This window comes from Misgurnus anguillicaudatus, chromosome 22 (assembly GCF_027580225.2).
Source record: "Misgurnus anguillicaudatus chromosome 22, ASM2758022v2, whole genome shotgun sequence".
In the NCBI taxonomy this organism is placed as follows: Eukaryota; Metazoa; Chordata; class Actinopteri; order Cypriniformes; family Cobitidae; genus Misgurnus; species Misgurnus anguillicaudatus.
Window position 1 is genome coordinate 8,641,528 of NC_073358.2, and position 16,634 is coordinate 8,658,161.

Consider the following 16,634-nt stretch of genomic DNA (forward strand, 5'->3'; position numbering starts at 1 on the left):
TTGTGAATGAGTTTAAGAAAAAAAACGTCATTTTCTGTGAATTTACCCAATTACAACAGAGCACTTTGCAATGACTGAAAAGCAGTCTGAAGCTCTTTCACTGCCTGTTTTATAGAATAACTGTATTAATAACAGTATCATCAGCACAAAGATGTTTTTTGCTTGAATGTCCTTACCCAAATTATTTATAGAAATTGAAAACAAAATAGGTCCCAATATGGAACCTTGCGGAACCCCTTTCAGTATATGCGACTTGTGTTCCTCCACATGAACACACGGAGTCCGATCTGCCAAATAATTTTCAAACCATTTTAAGGTCTCAGGTCAAAAACCAGGACTGCTAAGTTTATTTCATAACAATTCATGATTTACTGAATCAAACGCCTTATGGCGCTTTTCCATTGTATAGTACCCCACGGTTTGGTTTAATTTAGTTTGGGTCGGGCCAGCTTACTTTTGGGAGCTTTTCCATTAGGTGCAGTACGTGGTACCCGATACTTTTTTTCGTATCACCTCGGTCGGGGTTCCAAGCGACCCGAGCTGATACCAAACCTGACGCGAAAACACTGTAGATTACTGATTGGTCTGAGAGAATCGCCACTACTAGCATCATCGCTATAATGTTAGCTTTACCTTTAGTGCTAGCTTGCGCTGTCTCGAGCAAACATGTTGTCATCTGTGCTCTGCTATAAGTTCCCAAACTCCCTTTTAGCGATGAAAAACATCCACAGGTTGAGAATCAGGGACACCATAACAGTTTTTTCCAAACTTGCAGTTTGTGGCGTAACATTCGCGACAAGCACGTGAGCATTATATAGACTTAAATGCAACTTCAGTTAGGCTCAGCGGAGCACCATCGATTGACACCATGGATGTCTGTACAGAAACTGTGATGTGAGACATAGGTAGTGATAAACGCGATGTGCAAACATCTATTTGTGGTGGTCAATTTTAATTTTGTGGCGTACTGAGAAATAAATAAATGTATGGGAATGTACAACAACGCTATCACTTGGCAGCGCAAATATAACGACACGCCTATAATCCCTCCCACTACGAAGTGATACCAAACTCGATGGAAAAGCTAACCACGCCAAAGTGAGGTGAGCTGACCCGACCCAAACTAAACTAAACCGTGGGGTACTATGCAATGGAAAAGCGCCATTAGATAAATCCACCAATAAAACTGTGCAGTGTTATCTATCCAGGTCTAAGCTGGCCTGCCAGCCTAGCTGAGCTTGTATTAAGTTTGTTTACAAACTATATCACTGTTTGTTGAACCCATTTCAGTTACATAAATGTTTTCTCTTGTCAAAATGTTCCCTGCAAATTCCAACACAGAAAAAACAAAAGCTAATAAAGAGTATTCAGATCACCTTATCACCTTTCAGTCCTGGTTCCCCTGGGCTTCCTGGCACACCCTGTATGACATCAAAGAATCAGAAGTTATGAAAAGAAAAATGGGCACAACTAGAACATACCCATCATAGCAGGCATTAGAAGGCAAATAAAGTCATTAAATGATATATTCATACATAATTCATATTCTGTTAGATGTATCTACAAAAAGGTACAAAAGTTGTTGCCAGGGTGGCACCCTTTTAAGAAGTACAACTTTGTACCTAAAGGGTGCATTATTAGCTACCTACTGGTACTTTAAAGATACATATCTGTACCTGAATTACATATTAGGACCTCTCTAAAGGGTACCTTCCCAGTAATAGCTTTTGCACCTTTTTTCTGACAGTGTATATTCTATATACTGCTGTGTGACCTATCAGTAGAATATTAATTTAATTGAAAATAGCTACTTGTTGCAGCCTTATTCCCAAGCTTAATATTCCAGCAAAGACAAGTATAAGGCATTTAAAGCCCTTAAATAAATAAAATATATGATTATAAAAATTCACCTGTAGTCCCACTGGTCCAGGAAGACCAATAATTCCAACAGGTCCCATGTCACCCTGCCATTAAAGTGACAAGCATTAAACTACATTCACTGCACACATCACGTCATATTCACAATACACAAATACAAAAGTAAATAAATAAATAATTAACACAGAAATGTGATTCTGTTCATAGTCCATGAATAAAGTCCATTGTCCACTTACACGATAATGGGAAAGAATGCACAAGGACACGAAAACATGGAAGATAAACGAGACAAAGTCAATGATAAAATTGGTTTACTCACAATAAGGCCTAGGATGCCAACAGGGCCTGGTGAACCCATCTCCCCCTGTGAGAAACAAAGAACAGATACTCTCAAACTACAGGAGACCCGTGCTGGGTGAATGGGCGAGGAGGGGCTAAACTATTATCTGTGCCCTCCATCAACACCTCTGTAAATGAAAGGGTCCGCTGAGGAACACAGAGAGGGGTTTGTTGTGTGGCGTGACTGGACGACTGCAACCTGCTGTACCTACATCCTCCCTTCATCAGCGAGCCAGAAAATTCCCCAATGTATTTTCCCTCTCCTTGTTCTTGAAAGAGAGGAGATAGATTGTTACAGGGTCGGCTGCTCCTGTCGAGTGATCGCTGATGAAGGGAAGAGATTGAGAAGGAAAGTGTGTGGAGTCTCTGTGTGATACGAATAAAGTTGCATTATAGCAGAGAGGCGGTCAGACAGCTCCTAATTCACATACTATCCATCCTAAAAAGTATTAGAAGTGTATATCCCAAATGCAGTCATGCAGATTCATGCACACCACTCAGTTGACGTTATTGAAAAATGTAAAAAAAAAGTTTAGTGATGCTAAACTGAATTAATATATTAAATATAGTAGACATTACATAAAAGATAACAAATGAAGAAGCTGAAATGCGTGTGATTGTTAACAATAAAAATGTTTGCTCATGCAACAACAGTCACTCCTGGTAAACTTTACTATGGTCCAGTACTTGCATACTGGTATACGCTCAATATATTTATTTTTCCAGGACATAATATGAGTAGGTAAACTGGGATGCAGAAATACTGTTGTGTTTTAGTGTAGTGTTTGTTAGCAAAGACATAACATAGATGAAATAATCCTGTGGTGTACTTTAGTATTTACTATAGTAAAATATATTACACTGCAAAGAATCCCTAATTAGGGTTCGCAAACTTCAAATTGCAGGGGGTTCGTAAGTCCATTTAAAACATTTAATTAATTACTTACAATTAAATCATAAAATGCAAATAAATGATAAAAAAAGTAGAATTTTACTAATAAACGATATATATTTTATTTGTTTAATCTGCATGTCATGTGACTATTAACCTCCTAAGACCTGAGCTTTTGTTCGTCTTTTTTTTAGATTTCTTCCAGCTATTTGGGGTCAGGAAGAATCAATAAATATAATAACCAAATAATTTTCTTTGAACATGAAGCAGTGTAATTGTCCGCGTTTGTGTACAACAAGTTCTAGTTACACAGAATTAAGTTTTATGGTGCAAACAACAAAAAATGTGACCTTAGGAGGTTAAACAACACTACAAAAATAATCAAATAAAGGTAATAACAACATTAACTATAGTACTGATAATAAAAACTATTTATTTATACATTTTTATCGACGTTAAAGTTAAAATAAATAAAGTTGATATTCAAATGTACTATTAAGGTACTTAAAAGATTAGTCAATTTTCGTAAAAAATCCAGATAATTTACTCACCACCATGTCATCCAAAATGTTGATTTCTTTCTTTGTTCAGTGGAGAAGAAATTATGTTTATTGAGAAAAACATTCCAGGATTTTTCTTATTTTAATTGACTTTAATGGATCCCAACACTTAACAGTTTTAATGCATTTTATTTTTCTTATCAAAAATGACAATCGTTTCGCTAGATAAGACCCTTATGCCTCGTTTGAGATCGTTTAGAGTCCTTTGAAACTGCAATTTTAAATTGCATTAAAACTGTTAATTGTTGGGGTCCATTAAAGTACATTAAAATGAGAAAAATCCTGGAATATTAAAACATAACTTCTTCTCGACTGAACAAAGAAAGACATCAACATTTTGGATGACATGGTGGTGAGTAAATTATCTGGATTTTTTTTTTAAGAAAATGGACTAATCCTTTAAATATTGACTACAAATCTAAGGAGTACTTCAAATAAATAATTTAGGTAAAGAGGGTTCGGCTGTGTTGTTTTTAACACATCCGTTCTAAAAGTGTAGTAGTACATTGATAATTTGTAGTAAATACTGTAGTATTCAAATCTTTACTAAGGTTTAAAAACACTGTAGTTTCTAGACAATTTTGTAAAGTTTACTATAGTAAATACTCAAGTATACAACAGTATTTTATTCATATAGGTAATGTACAAAAAATTGCTCAATTAATTTTCTAATCTAGCATGCAGATTTTAAACAAAAAAAATCACAAGGCTAGGTTGTTGTGCAGTTCCTAAAGTGCTGTATGGTTTTGACAAACAGACTCTTTTTTTTTAAAACAAAACTAATACATCACAATTACTGCCTAAACAAAGTCTGCTTGGACATGGAAACAGAGAAAAAAATGACAAAATATTGAGTGTTTTAGAGGAAAAGGCTATGGGAAAACATTTAGAAGTAAGGCAACCCCTGTAATGACAAAAGCAGATTTGACTGCTGATTTCCTCATCATCACAGCGGTACACCGGACGCCCAACTAGCTTGTGAGTGTTATTGTGGTGGCAGAAATCAAAGGTATTTATTAGACTCTATAAACTGTGGTTTGAGTCAGCACAGCAGTGAGAGTAAAAGGGCATGAAGAGGTTAACGAGACATTACTCCTGGTGCGCTGCCATCTTACTGATATACTACACCTGACTGTAAACATAAGCCTGAACATACATGATTGTTAAAATAATTTTTCTAAAGAAGAGGGGCCACACTATTCTTTTGGCTTAACTTACTGGGTTTCCGTCAGGTCCTGGTGGTCCTCGTTCCCCGAAATCTCCTGGAAAGCCCTGAGCACACAAATGTGGAAGACAGTGATGTTTAGCAATGCAAATTGTATTCAAATTCATGGCAGGCACAACTTGTGCATTGCTGCTTACAGTTGCAAACATCATAAACATTGACTGATCTAAAAAAAATAAAGTGTATAATACACTATAAGAGGTTATAACCGGTAAGTTCAATCTACACTAAATAATATATACTCACCTAAAGGATTATTAGGAACACCATACTAATACTGTGTTTGACCCCTTTTGCCTTCAGAAATGCCTTAATTCTACGTGGCATTGATTCAACAAGGTGCTGAAAGCATTCTTTAGAAATGTTGGCCCATATCGATAGGATAGCATCTTGCAGTTGATGGAGATTTGTGGGATGCACATCCAGGTCACGAAGCCCCCATTCCACCACATCTCAAAGATGCTCTATTGACTTGAGATCTGATGACTGTGGGGGCCATTTTAGCACAGTGAACTCATTGTCATGTTCAAGAAACCAATTTAAAAATATTTTGAGCTTTGTGACATGATGCATTATCCTGCTGGAAGTGGCCATCAGAGGATGAGTACATGGTGGTCATAAAGGGATGGACATGGTCAGAAACAATGCTCAGGCCGTGGCATTAAAACGATGCCCAATTGGCACTATAGGGGCCTAAAGTGTGCCACAAAAACATCCCCCACACCATTAAGGCATGATGGATTCATGTTCTCATTCTTTTTACGGCTAATTTTGACTCTACCATCTGAATGTCTCAACAGAAATCGAGACTCATCAGACCAGGCAACATTTTTCCAGTCTTCAACTGTCCAATTTCGGTGAGCTCGTGCAAATTGTAGCCCCTGTTTTGTAGTGGAGATGAGTGGTACCCGGTGGGGTCTTCTGCTGTTGTAGCCCATCCGCCTCAAGGTGGTGCGTGTTGTGGCTTCACAAATGCTTTGCTGCATACCTCGGATGTAATGAGTGGTTATTTCAGTCAAAGTTGCACTTCTATCAGCTTAAATCAGTCGGCCCATTCACCTCTGACCTCAGCATCAACAAGGCATTTTCGACCACAGGACTGCCGCAGACTGGATGTTTTTCCCTTTTCACGTCATTCTTTGTAAACCCTAGAAATGGTTGTGCGTGAAAATCCCAGTAACTGAGCAGATTGTGAAATACTCAGACCGGCCCGTCTGGCACCAACAACCATGCCACGCTCAAAATGGCTTAAATCACCTTTCTTTTCCATTCTGACATTCAGTTTGGAGTTCAGGAGATTGTCTTGACCAGGACCACACCCGCAAATGCATTGAAGCAACTGCCATGTAACTAATGCAATTATCTAATCAACCAATGAGAAAATGAACAGGTGTTCCTTATAATCCTTTAGGTGAGTGTACTACGTACAGTATTCCTATAAATAAAGCAGGCCCTAGAAAGCTGGGTATACTGTAGTGTAGTACACAGCACATTCAGTCTCAAGCTGGCTTTCAAATGTTTGATTTCTATGTAACATTTATTTAGAAGTAAACAAATGCAAATGAGCTACAGCTCCTCACTCCCTTACCAACAGACAATGAGCACTTTTGGTTAAAATAGATCTAATTCCTGTCAATACAGTTTGAGACACTTGTATCTTAAGATGCATTAGCGCTACAACATGCTAACAACTACATTTAAAAAAGCTTTTGGGCAAAATCAACCTTTCAGTCAGTGGCTATGGGCGGGGCCTTGTTTGTGTGACATCACATTAACAAGATAATCAAAATGGCATGTCTAATGAGACCATTTTGCAGTCCCTCCAGAAAAAGGCGATTATGCAATCGCATGATTTAATGCATATTCAGCCAAAGTCTGCATATTTGTGCGGGGGCCGCATTTTTTCAAATACGCCGAACTTGCAGATTTCCACGCGCAAAATATCATGATTTCATAATCCCCACATTTTCATAGTAAAAAAAAGTCACATACATGTTAGCATACGTTGAAAAATGTTGCATTTACCAACACAAGCGCAGCCATGTCCCCTGTTGCCATCGGAACGTTATGAAGTGACGTAATTGCGCGACGTGATCATCATTGAAAAGCTGCAAATCCCGCAATTTCATTGCATAAATATGCCGCATATTCCATTGCATTTTTTAAGAAAACATGCCGCAATTTCTTTCATTCAAAAAGCTTTCATATCTTTATTGGGAGCAACCAAAAAACCTCCTAGTGCATGTGGAAAAAGTATGTGAACCCTTGAGTTAATGACCTCAAAAATGCTATTTGGAGTCAGGTTTAGCACACCTGGAGTCTCGTTAAGATAATACGTTCGGAGGTCTGGACTACATCTACTTTGACTGATAAAAAACCCTCAAACTTTTGGAGTTTGCCCTGCACAAGAACAACACAACATGTAAGCCATATCTCGCCAAAAAGAGCTTTCAGAGGAGCGAGGAGCTAGAATTTTTGCTTAACATAAAGCTGGAAAGGGTTACAAAGTAATTTAAAAGACTTTAGAAATTCATCAGTCTACAGCAGGGTCTATTTTCTGTGGTTATGGCGCATTTGGATGTCTGGTTAGTGTTACAAGCGCCTGTTGTAAAGACTGGGTACGTGTTTGACGTCGCGTTGAGCTGTGTAGACCGGCGTATCATATATGACATCAGAAATTTAACATGTATGATTCAAAAACAAACAGATAAGTCCGCGTACCCGCGCCAGACCGGACGATCCGCGCAACGCTGTGAAGCCCGCGGCGCGGCAAACGGACGATCCGCGCAACGCTGTGAAGCCCGCGCCGCGGCAACCGGATGATCCGCGCACATCTCGAGTCGAGGCACTATGGTTAAAATGGATGCCGTCATTTTCGGATTCATTTTTGATAAAACGAAAATACAGTCGTCACAAGTTCAATATCATCTCATATTTAAACATCAAATGTCAAGAGATACCAGAGAGCCATACGTGACATACAGTTGTGTTCAAAATTATTCAACCCCAACTGAAATTGATTGTTTTGGCCGGTTTGACATTGATTTTGATCATTCAGTCATCCTGCTTACAATTACATCAAAGAGGCATGTGTAGGTCAGACAAATATAACATAACATTTATAATGAAATAACCACAAATGTCTTTTCTGTGCTCACATCATTTTCAGTTTTATTCAACCCCCAAGTGACATTCAATCTTAGTACTTAGTACAACATCCTTTTACAGTTAAAACAGCTTTTAAACGTGAAGCATAGCTTGACACAAGTGTCTTGCAGCGATATACGGGTATCTTCGCCCATTCACCATGGGCAAAAGCCTCCAGTTCAGTCACATTCTTAGGCTTGCGCACTGCAACTGCTTTCTTTAAGTCCCACCAGAGGTTCTCAATCGGATTTAAGTCTGGTGACTGCGATGGCCACTTCAAAATGTTCCAGGCTTTTTTCTGCAACCATGCTCTAGTGGATTTGGAGGTATGCTTGGGATCATTGTCCTGTTGAAAGGTCCAACGTCTCCCAAGCCTCAGGTTTGTGACGAACTGCAACACATTGTCATCCAATATCTCCTGGTACTGAAGAGAATTCATGGTACCTTGCACACGCTGAAGTTTCCCTGTACCTGCAGAAGCAAAACAGCCCCAAAGCATGATTGACCCCCCACCATGCTTCACAGTAGGCAAGGTGTTCTTTTCTTCATAGGCCTTGTTTTTCCTCCTCCAAACATAGCGTTGATCCCTGGGCCCAAACAGTTCTAATTTTCCACAGAACACTATCCCAAAACTTCTGTGGTTTGTCCACATGACTTTTGGCATACTGCAGTCGACTCTTCTTATTCTCTGGAGACAGCAAGGGGGTGCGCCTGGGAGTTCTGGCATGGAGGCCTTCAGTACGCAGGGTGCGCCGTATTGTCTGAGCAGAAACTTCAGTACCCACATCTGACAAATCTTTTCTCAGTTCCTCAGCAGTCACACTGGGACTTTTTTCCACTCTACGCTTCAGATAGCGCACAGCAGTCGCAGTTAGCATCTTTTTTCTGCCACGACCAGGAAGCGTTTCAACAGTGCCCTTTCCCTTGAATTTGCGAATGATGCTTCCTATGGTGTCTCTTGGTATGTTTAACATCTTTGCAATCTTCTTATAGCCATTGCCCTTCCTGTGAAGATTAATCACCTCTTCTCCTGTCTTCCTGGACCATTCTTTTGACTTCACCATGTTTGTAACCACACCAGTAAATGTTTAGAAGGAGTTGAGTATCACAGTCATTTTAAAGCTGCCTAATTGGTGCTTATTACGCTTTATTGCTGTTCCCTGACATCCATAGGTGTTTTCAATACCTGATTGAAAACACTTCAATGAACCTCTGTTCTTCAGAGTGGTAGTTCTTTAAGGGGTTGAATAATTGTGTCAATGAAGAATTCACAAAAGAAACATTTACTACTATATTACAAAACCAATTGATGTCATTTTAGTTGCATATGGTTCTTTAAGAAGTCATTGTAGGATTTCATTCTGAATACAATTACAAATGTACACTAAATTCCCTAAAACCCTTAACAGCATTGGGGGTTGAATGATTTTGAACACAACTGTACATGCACACATCCCTATTATGAATCCAAAAGCAGTAAATACTCTGTTTGGATCATCTTTCTAAATCTGATCTTTAATAATTGATGTTTTTATTCAAAATGTGGTATTTTTGGACGAATCCTACCCATATAAGAGGTGATAAAAAAGTATAAATAAAGACAACATGAAAGTTTTTTTGTTGTTGTTGTTTAAAAGGATCTGTTCTTTCATTTGATGTATCGTATGTTTATGTTTAAAGAAAAGCATTTTCTGGAAGGTATTACAATTTCGTGAAAAATAAAAAAAATGCTGCCACTGGCTGCAAAGTAGCTCTCCAATAAAAAAAGGTTGGAGACCCCTGGTCTACAGTTAAGCAAATAATCTACAAATGGAGACGCTTTGAGGCAAACAATCTACAAATGGAGACGCTTTGGAGACAGGAGGGTGAGAAAATGACGGGTGAACTATCCCTTTAATAGTATTTGAATGATTAACAAACTGTTCAATGCAAAACAGACCAATAAATGTCAAATAAAAGAGAATAACAAAAAGTTTTGCTCAAGACTGTACTACAGATCGTGACAGAGAGAGGAACACTCGGTTCTTGACACCATCATCAGACCTTCAGGAAATTCCATCCGCGAGTGTTTCCTCACACTGGCAGCAGTGAGATGAAGTCCGCCAGGGATTCGCTGACAGAGCTGTTTTTCCTCTGTCTACTGTTACATTATATAAGAGGACAACAGCTATGACGTAATCCGCTGTGTGTTAAACGTGTGCTTAACCGAGCTTGAACTGATCTTTTGTCTTTCTCTACCACAAGGAAATTTACAACCGATGTATACATCAATGCACTGCGGAGTTAGAAGAACAGCCTTTATTAGAAACAGACAAATCTGTGCTTGGCACGTTTGGGCGGCTTTAAACATAATTAATAGTTCTGTTAAGAAAAAGATGAGCTCTTAAAGCCTACTTGAACGCTTTTTCGTTCACGTTCTTTTAAACATATGCAGACACACAGTGCTGTTTGGGTAAATAAAGATAGATAGGTATAGAAACGGTGAAGGCTTAAGTTGATAATTACGGATGATTTAGTACAATTTACCATTTTTCCACTAAACGAAAGCAGAGAAGAATAAGATCACAGGTTTTCTGGGTGGTTTTAGAACCGAAATGTGAACGGCTCCAAAGACTGCATTAAAAAACTGTTCAATCTCTCTTTTACAGCAATGCTTTGTGTAACCTTCTGTATAGGCACACATTGGCTATGTTTACATGCACAAAATTGTGTCAATCTGATTGAATTTAATCCGATTGCAGGTTACGACAATACAGTTTACATGTAGCCAAAACATTGCAATCCCATTAAAATGTTTGTTTACATGTACATTCTAAATAATCCGATCCAGACTTCTGCGCAGACGCACAGCCAGCAAAACTAGCCTCAAAGCATCCCAAAGACTATTCACAGCCAGAATACCAATAACTAAATCAACGAAATCCTTTCATCTTTAACCCGCAAAAAAAAATCAATTTAAAGTAGCACAAATCTGAACTCCGCCAAAAGCAGAGGACTTGGCAACGTGGTGCACAGCATCTCTCATGGACTTCACGCTTTATCTCTGGATAAATGTAGAAAGTAAAAGTTGAGTTAGAAAAAGTTGTTCTTATGAAGTGTTCAAATATAGGCAAGAAAACACACTTTTCGAAAGTCACAACGCTATTTTATTGCTTTATGTAATGATATGAAAGTACACATGAACACTGAAGAATGTACAGCGTGTGACCACATTACCTTAATAATGCGTATCTGATTGAGCCATAAATACTATTACAAACTGATTATTTGTTGCATGTAAACGTACCTATTGTAGGGTTGCCAAGATACTGAAAAGTCAAACCAGAGTTTTTTAAATCCTTTTCGGCTGCATTAAAGCTTTAGGCAGTATGGGCAAAAAACTCAAATTTGCATCCAATCGACCTCAATTGTATTGAATAAGGTGTTTACATGAAAGTTTTTCAATCCGATTGAGCCATCAATATGATTAAAAATGTATTATTTGGTTACATATAAATGTACCTAATGTAGGGTTGCCAAGATACTGAAAATCAAACCAGAGTTTTTCGAATCCCTTTCGACTGCTTTAAAGCTTTAGACATAAGGGCAAAAAAACTCAAATTTGCATGCGATCGACCTCAATTGTATTGATTATGGTGTTTACATGAAAGTTTTTTAATCCGATTGAGCCATCAATACTATTACAAACGTATATTTGGTTGCATGTCAATGTACCTAATGTAGGGTTGCCAAGATACTGAAAAATCAAACCAGAGTTTTCGAATCCCTTTCGACTGCTATAAAGCAGAGAGTAGGGGCAATAAACTCAAATTTACATCCGATTGACCTCAATTGTATTGATTAAGATGTTTGGATGAAAGTTTTTCAATACGATTGAGCCAACAATACGATTACAAACAGATTATTTGGCTGCATATAAACTTACTTAATGTAGGGTTGCCAAGATACTGAAAAGTCAAACCAGAGTTTTTCGAATCCCTTTCGACTGCTTAGTATGGGCAAAAAACTCACATTTGCATGCGATCGACCTCAATTGTATTGATTAAGGTGTTTACATGAAAGTTTTTCAATCCGATTAAGCCATCAATATGATTACAAACTGATTATTTGGTTGCATGTAAACGTACTTAATGTAGGGTTCCCAAAATACTGAAAAGTCAAACCAGAGTTTTTCGAATCCCTTTCGACTGCTTAGTATGGGCAAAAAACTCACATTTGCATCCGATCGACCTCAATTGTATTGATTATGGTGTTTACATGAAAGTTTTTTAATCCGATTGAGCCATCAATACTATTACAAATGGATTATTTGGTTGCATGTCAATGTACCTAATGTAGGGTTGCCAAGATACTGAAAAATCAAACCAGAGTTTTCGAATCCCTTTCGACTGCTCTAAAGCTTTAGAGAGTAGGGGCAAAAAACTCAAATTTACATCCGATTGACCTCGATTGTATTGATTATGGTGTTTGGATGAAAGTTTTTCAATCGGATTGAGCCAACAATACGATTACAAACAGATTATTTGGCTGCATGTAAACTTACTTAATGTAGGGTTGACAAGATACTGAAAAGTCAAACCAGAGTTTTTCGAATCCCTTTCGACTGCTTAGTCGGGGCAAAAAACTCACATTTTCATCCAATCGACCTCAATTGTATTGATTAAGGTGTTTACATGAAAGTTTTTCAATCCGATTAAGCCATCAATACGATTACAAATGGATTATTTGGTTGCATGTAAATGTTCCTAAAGGGCGATTTATAGTCGTGCGTAGGTCCTACGGCGTAGCAGCGACGGCGTAGGTTCCGCGTCGGTTTTCATTTATACTTGTGCGTCGCCGTCCGCGTCGACGTGCAAACACACGCGAAACCGCTGGTTGGCAGTAATCACGCGTGTAACCACAGTAGCAGCAGAAGTCGTCACAGAAGAAGAAGCTAAGCAAGTAAACCCACAAACGAAGAAGAAATAGCAACTTCTTGTGTATAATTTGAAAAGACCAGCAATGATGGAAGTAAATAAACAGCGACTTATGTTTCAGTTTGAGTTAAATCACTCCTCAACTTGGCTCGTCTTTGTTTTCACCGTCTCAAACGGAAATACCTATGACGCAGTTTTTTTACCTGACGGGAGGGGTTCTGGTGGACCAATCACAGCGCTTACGGTCCGCGTAGAGCCGACGCGCTGTTAGAAAATTTGTGAGGTGCGCGTCAGGCTACGCAGAGCTACGCACAGGCTACGGATAGCCTGCGCCGTAGCTGCGCCGTAGGACCTACGCACGACTATAAATCGCCCTTAATGTAGGGTTGCCAAGATACTGAAAAGTCAAACCAGAGTTTTCGAATCCCTTTCGACTGCTTAGTCGGGGCAAAAAACTCACATTTTCATCCGATCGACCTCAATTGTATTGATTATGGTGTTTACATGAAAGTTTTTCAATCCGATTAAGCCATCAATACGATTACAAATGGATTATTTGGTTGCATGTCAATGTACCTAATGTAGGGTTGCCAAGATACTGAAAAGTCAAACACAGTTTTTTGAATCCCTTTCGACTGCTTTAAAGCTTTAGAGAGTAGGGGCAAAAAACTCAAATTTACATCCGATTGACCTCAATTGTATTGATTAAGGTGTTTGGATGAAAGTTTTTCAATCCGATTGAGCCAACAATACGATTACAAACAGATTATTTGGTTGCATGTAAACGTACTTAATGTAGGGTTGCCAAGATACTGAAAAATCAATCCAGAGTTTTTCGAATCCCTTTCGACTGCTTTAAAGCTTTAGACATATGGGCAAAAACACTCAAATTTGCATGCGATCAACCTCAATTGTATTGATTATGGTGTTTACATGAAAGTTTTTCAATCCGATTGAGCCATCAATATGATTAAAAATGTATTATTTGGTTACATTAAATGTACCTAATGTAGGGTTGCCAAGATACTGAAAAGTCAAACCAGAGTTTTTTAAATCCTTTTCGACTGCTTTAAAGCTTTAGACAGAATGGGCAAAAAAACTCAAATTTTCATCCGATCGACCTCAATTGTATTGATTATGGTGTTTACATGAAAGTTTTTCAATCTGATTGAGCCATCAATACGATTACAAATGGATTATTTGGTTACATTAAATGTACCTAATGTAGGGTTGCCAAGATAATGAAAAATCAAACCAGAGTTTTCGAATCCCTTTCGACTGCTTTAAAGCTTTGAAGAGTAGGGGCAAAAACACTCAAATTTGCATGCGATCAACCTCAATTGTATTGATTATGGTGTTTACATGAAAGTTTTTCAATCCGATTGAGCCATCAATATGATTAAAAATGTATTATTTGGTTACATTAAATGTACCTAATGTAGGGTTGCCAAGATAATGAAAAATCAAACCAGAGTTTTCGAATCCCTTTCGACTGCTATAAAGCTTTAGACAGTATGGGCAAAAAACTCAAATTTACATCCGATTGACCTCAATTGTATTGATTAAGGTGTTTGGATGAAAGTTTTTCAATCCGATTGAGCCAACAATACGATTACAAACATATTATTTGGTTGCATGTAAACGTACTTAATGTAGGGTTGCCAAGATACTGAAAAATCAATCCAGAGTTTTTCGAATCCCTTTCGACTGCTTTAAAGCTTTAGACATATGGGCAAAAACACTCAAATTTGCATGCAATCAACCTCAATTGTATTGATTATGGTGTTTACATGACAGTTTTTTAATCCAATTGAGCCATCAATACTATTACAAATGGATTATTTGGTTGCATGTCAATGTACCTAATGTAGGGTTGCCAAGATAATGAAAAATCAAACCAGAGTTTTCGAATCCCTTTCGGCTGCTATAAAGCTTTAGAGAGTAGGGGCAAAAAACTAAAATTTACATCCGATTGACCTCAATTGTATTGATTAAGGTGTTTGGATGAAAGTTTTTCAATACGATTGAGCCAACAATACGATTACAAACAGATTATTTGGCTGCATGTAAACGTACTTAATGTAGGGTTCCCAAAATACTGTAAAGTCAAACCAGAGTTTTTCGAATCCCTTTCGACTGCTTAGTCGGGGCAAAAAACTCACATTTTCATCCGATTGACCTCAATTGTATTGATTAAGGTGTTTACATGAAAGTTTTTCAATCCGATTGAGCCAACAATACGATTACAAACAGATTATTTGGTTGCATGTAAACGTACTTAATGTAGGGTTGCCAAGATACTGAAAAGTCAATCCAGAGTTTTTCGAATCCCTTTCGACTGCTTTAAAGCTTTAGACATGTGGGCAAAAACACTCAAATTTGCATGCGATCAACCTCAATTGTATTGATTATGGTGTTTACATGAAAGTTTTTCAATCTGATTGAGCCATCAATACGATTACAAATGGATTATTTGGTTGCATGTCAATGTACCTAATGTAGGGTTGCCAAGATAATGAAAAATCAAACCAGAGTTTTCGAATCCCTTTCGACTGCTTCAAAGGCTTTAGAGAGTAGGGGCAAAAAACTCAAATTTACATCCGATGGACCTCAATTGTATTGATTAAAGTGTTTGGATGAAAGTTTTTCAATCGGATTGAGCCAACAATACGATTACAAACAGATTATTTGGCTGCATGTAAACTTACTTAATGTAGGGTTGCCAAGATACTGAAAAGTCAAACCAAAGTTTTTCTAATCTCTTTCGACTGCTTAGTTGGGGCAAAAAACTCACATTTTCATCCGATCGACCTCAATTGTATTGATTAAGGTGTTTACATGAAAGTTTTTCAATCCGATTGAGCCAACAATACGATTACAAACAGATTATTTGGTTGCATGTAAACGTACTTAATGTATGGTTGCCAAGATACTGAAAAGTCAATCCAGAGTTTTTCGAATCCCTTTCGACTGCTTTAAAGCTTTATAGCTTTAGACAGTAGGGGCAATAATCTCAAAGCAAACTGTATTAAACCCTTTCAAATATTTAGTTCTCAAACTGTGTGAATGGGTTACAAATCACATAATTCAAAGTAGATGGTCTGTAGAGGATGGTGGGAGAAAACTTTACCGGCCTACCCATCTTGCCCTTCTTCCCGGGAACGCCAGGTAAGCCCTGTTAGAAGACAGCAGAGTGAAGGAGAGCGAGACAGAGGAGCGATGTAAAAAGAGACAGAAGCGAGACAGCGGGAGAAAAACAAATGAGTTATTAAACAATCCCAGTAGATGTTGAAAGGTCTGAGTTTATCTGGACACAAAAGCTTCTCTCATGACTCAGTCCCTTTGGGCCTGAAAACAGGAGATATGATCCGGCTAATCCGTAGCGGGCCATATTCCAGCTCCCCGGAGCTTACATTCCTATTTCCACGCGGCAATACAGGCCGAAATTCACCAGCGCAGGGTTACTGAGCAAATATTGTGATAACTGAGACTAACTACTGTTTTGAAGAGGGATCTCTGTGGTTTTAGTGGAGCGTGGCCCTTTCGCCAGGCTTCTTATTCAAAGGAAGTGCTTTGGATTAACAAACCACTGTTTGTATGGGTGCAATCCTGATTTCTACCAGTGACAACTAAAACCATTAAAGTCTCCATGATGCCTTAAAGTTTTACTGAAGACT

General features: G+C 38.2%; 1 protein-coding gene across 3 annotated transcripts in view; it reads right to left on the reverse strand.

Annotated features, from left to right (window-relative positions):
• The window catches only part of col27a1b (collagen, type XXVII, alpha 1b), a 116,260-nt gene that overhangs the window by 45,438 nt on the left and 54,188 nt on the right, over window positions 1-16,634 (reverse strand). For all 3 annotated transcript variants that reach the window (XR_008643355.2, XM_055200709.2, XM_055200706.2), the window contains exons 12-16: window positions 16,088-16,132; window positions 4,888-4,941; window positions 2,198-2,242; window positions 1,911-1,964; window positions 1,377-1,421 (exon numbers count right to left, since the gene is read on the reverse strand). Coding sequence is in view for 2 of the 3 variants with exons in the window: in XM_055200709.2 (XP_055056684.2) it covers window positions 1,377-1,421; window positions 1,911-1,964; window positions 2,198-2,242; window positions 4,888-4,941; window positions 16,088-16,132 (243 nt within the window). In the remaining variant the exon portion in view is untranslated. The remainder of the gene's footprint in view (window positions 1-1,376; window positions 1,422-1,910; window positions 1,965-2,197; window positions 2,243-4,887; window positions 4,942-16,087; window positions 16,133-16,634) is intronic.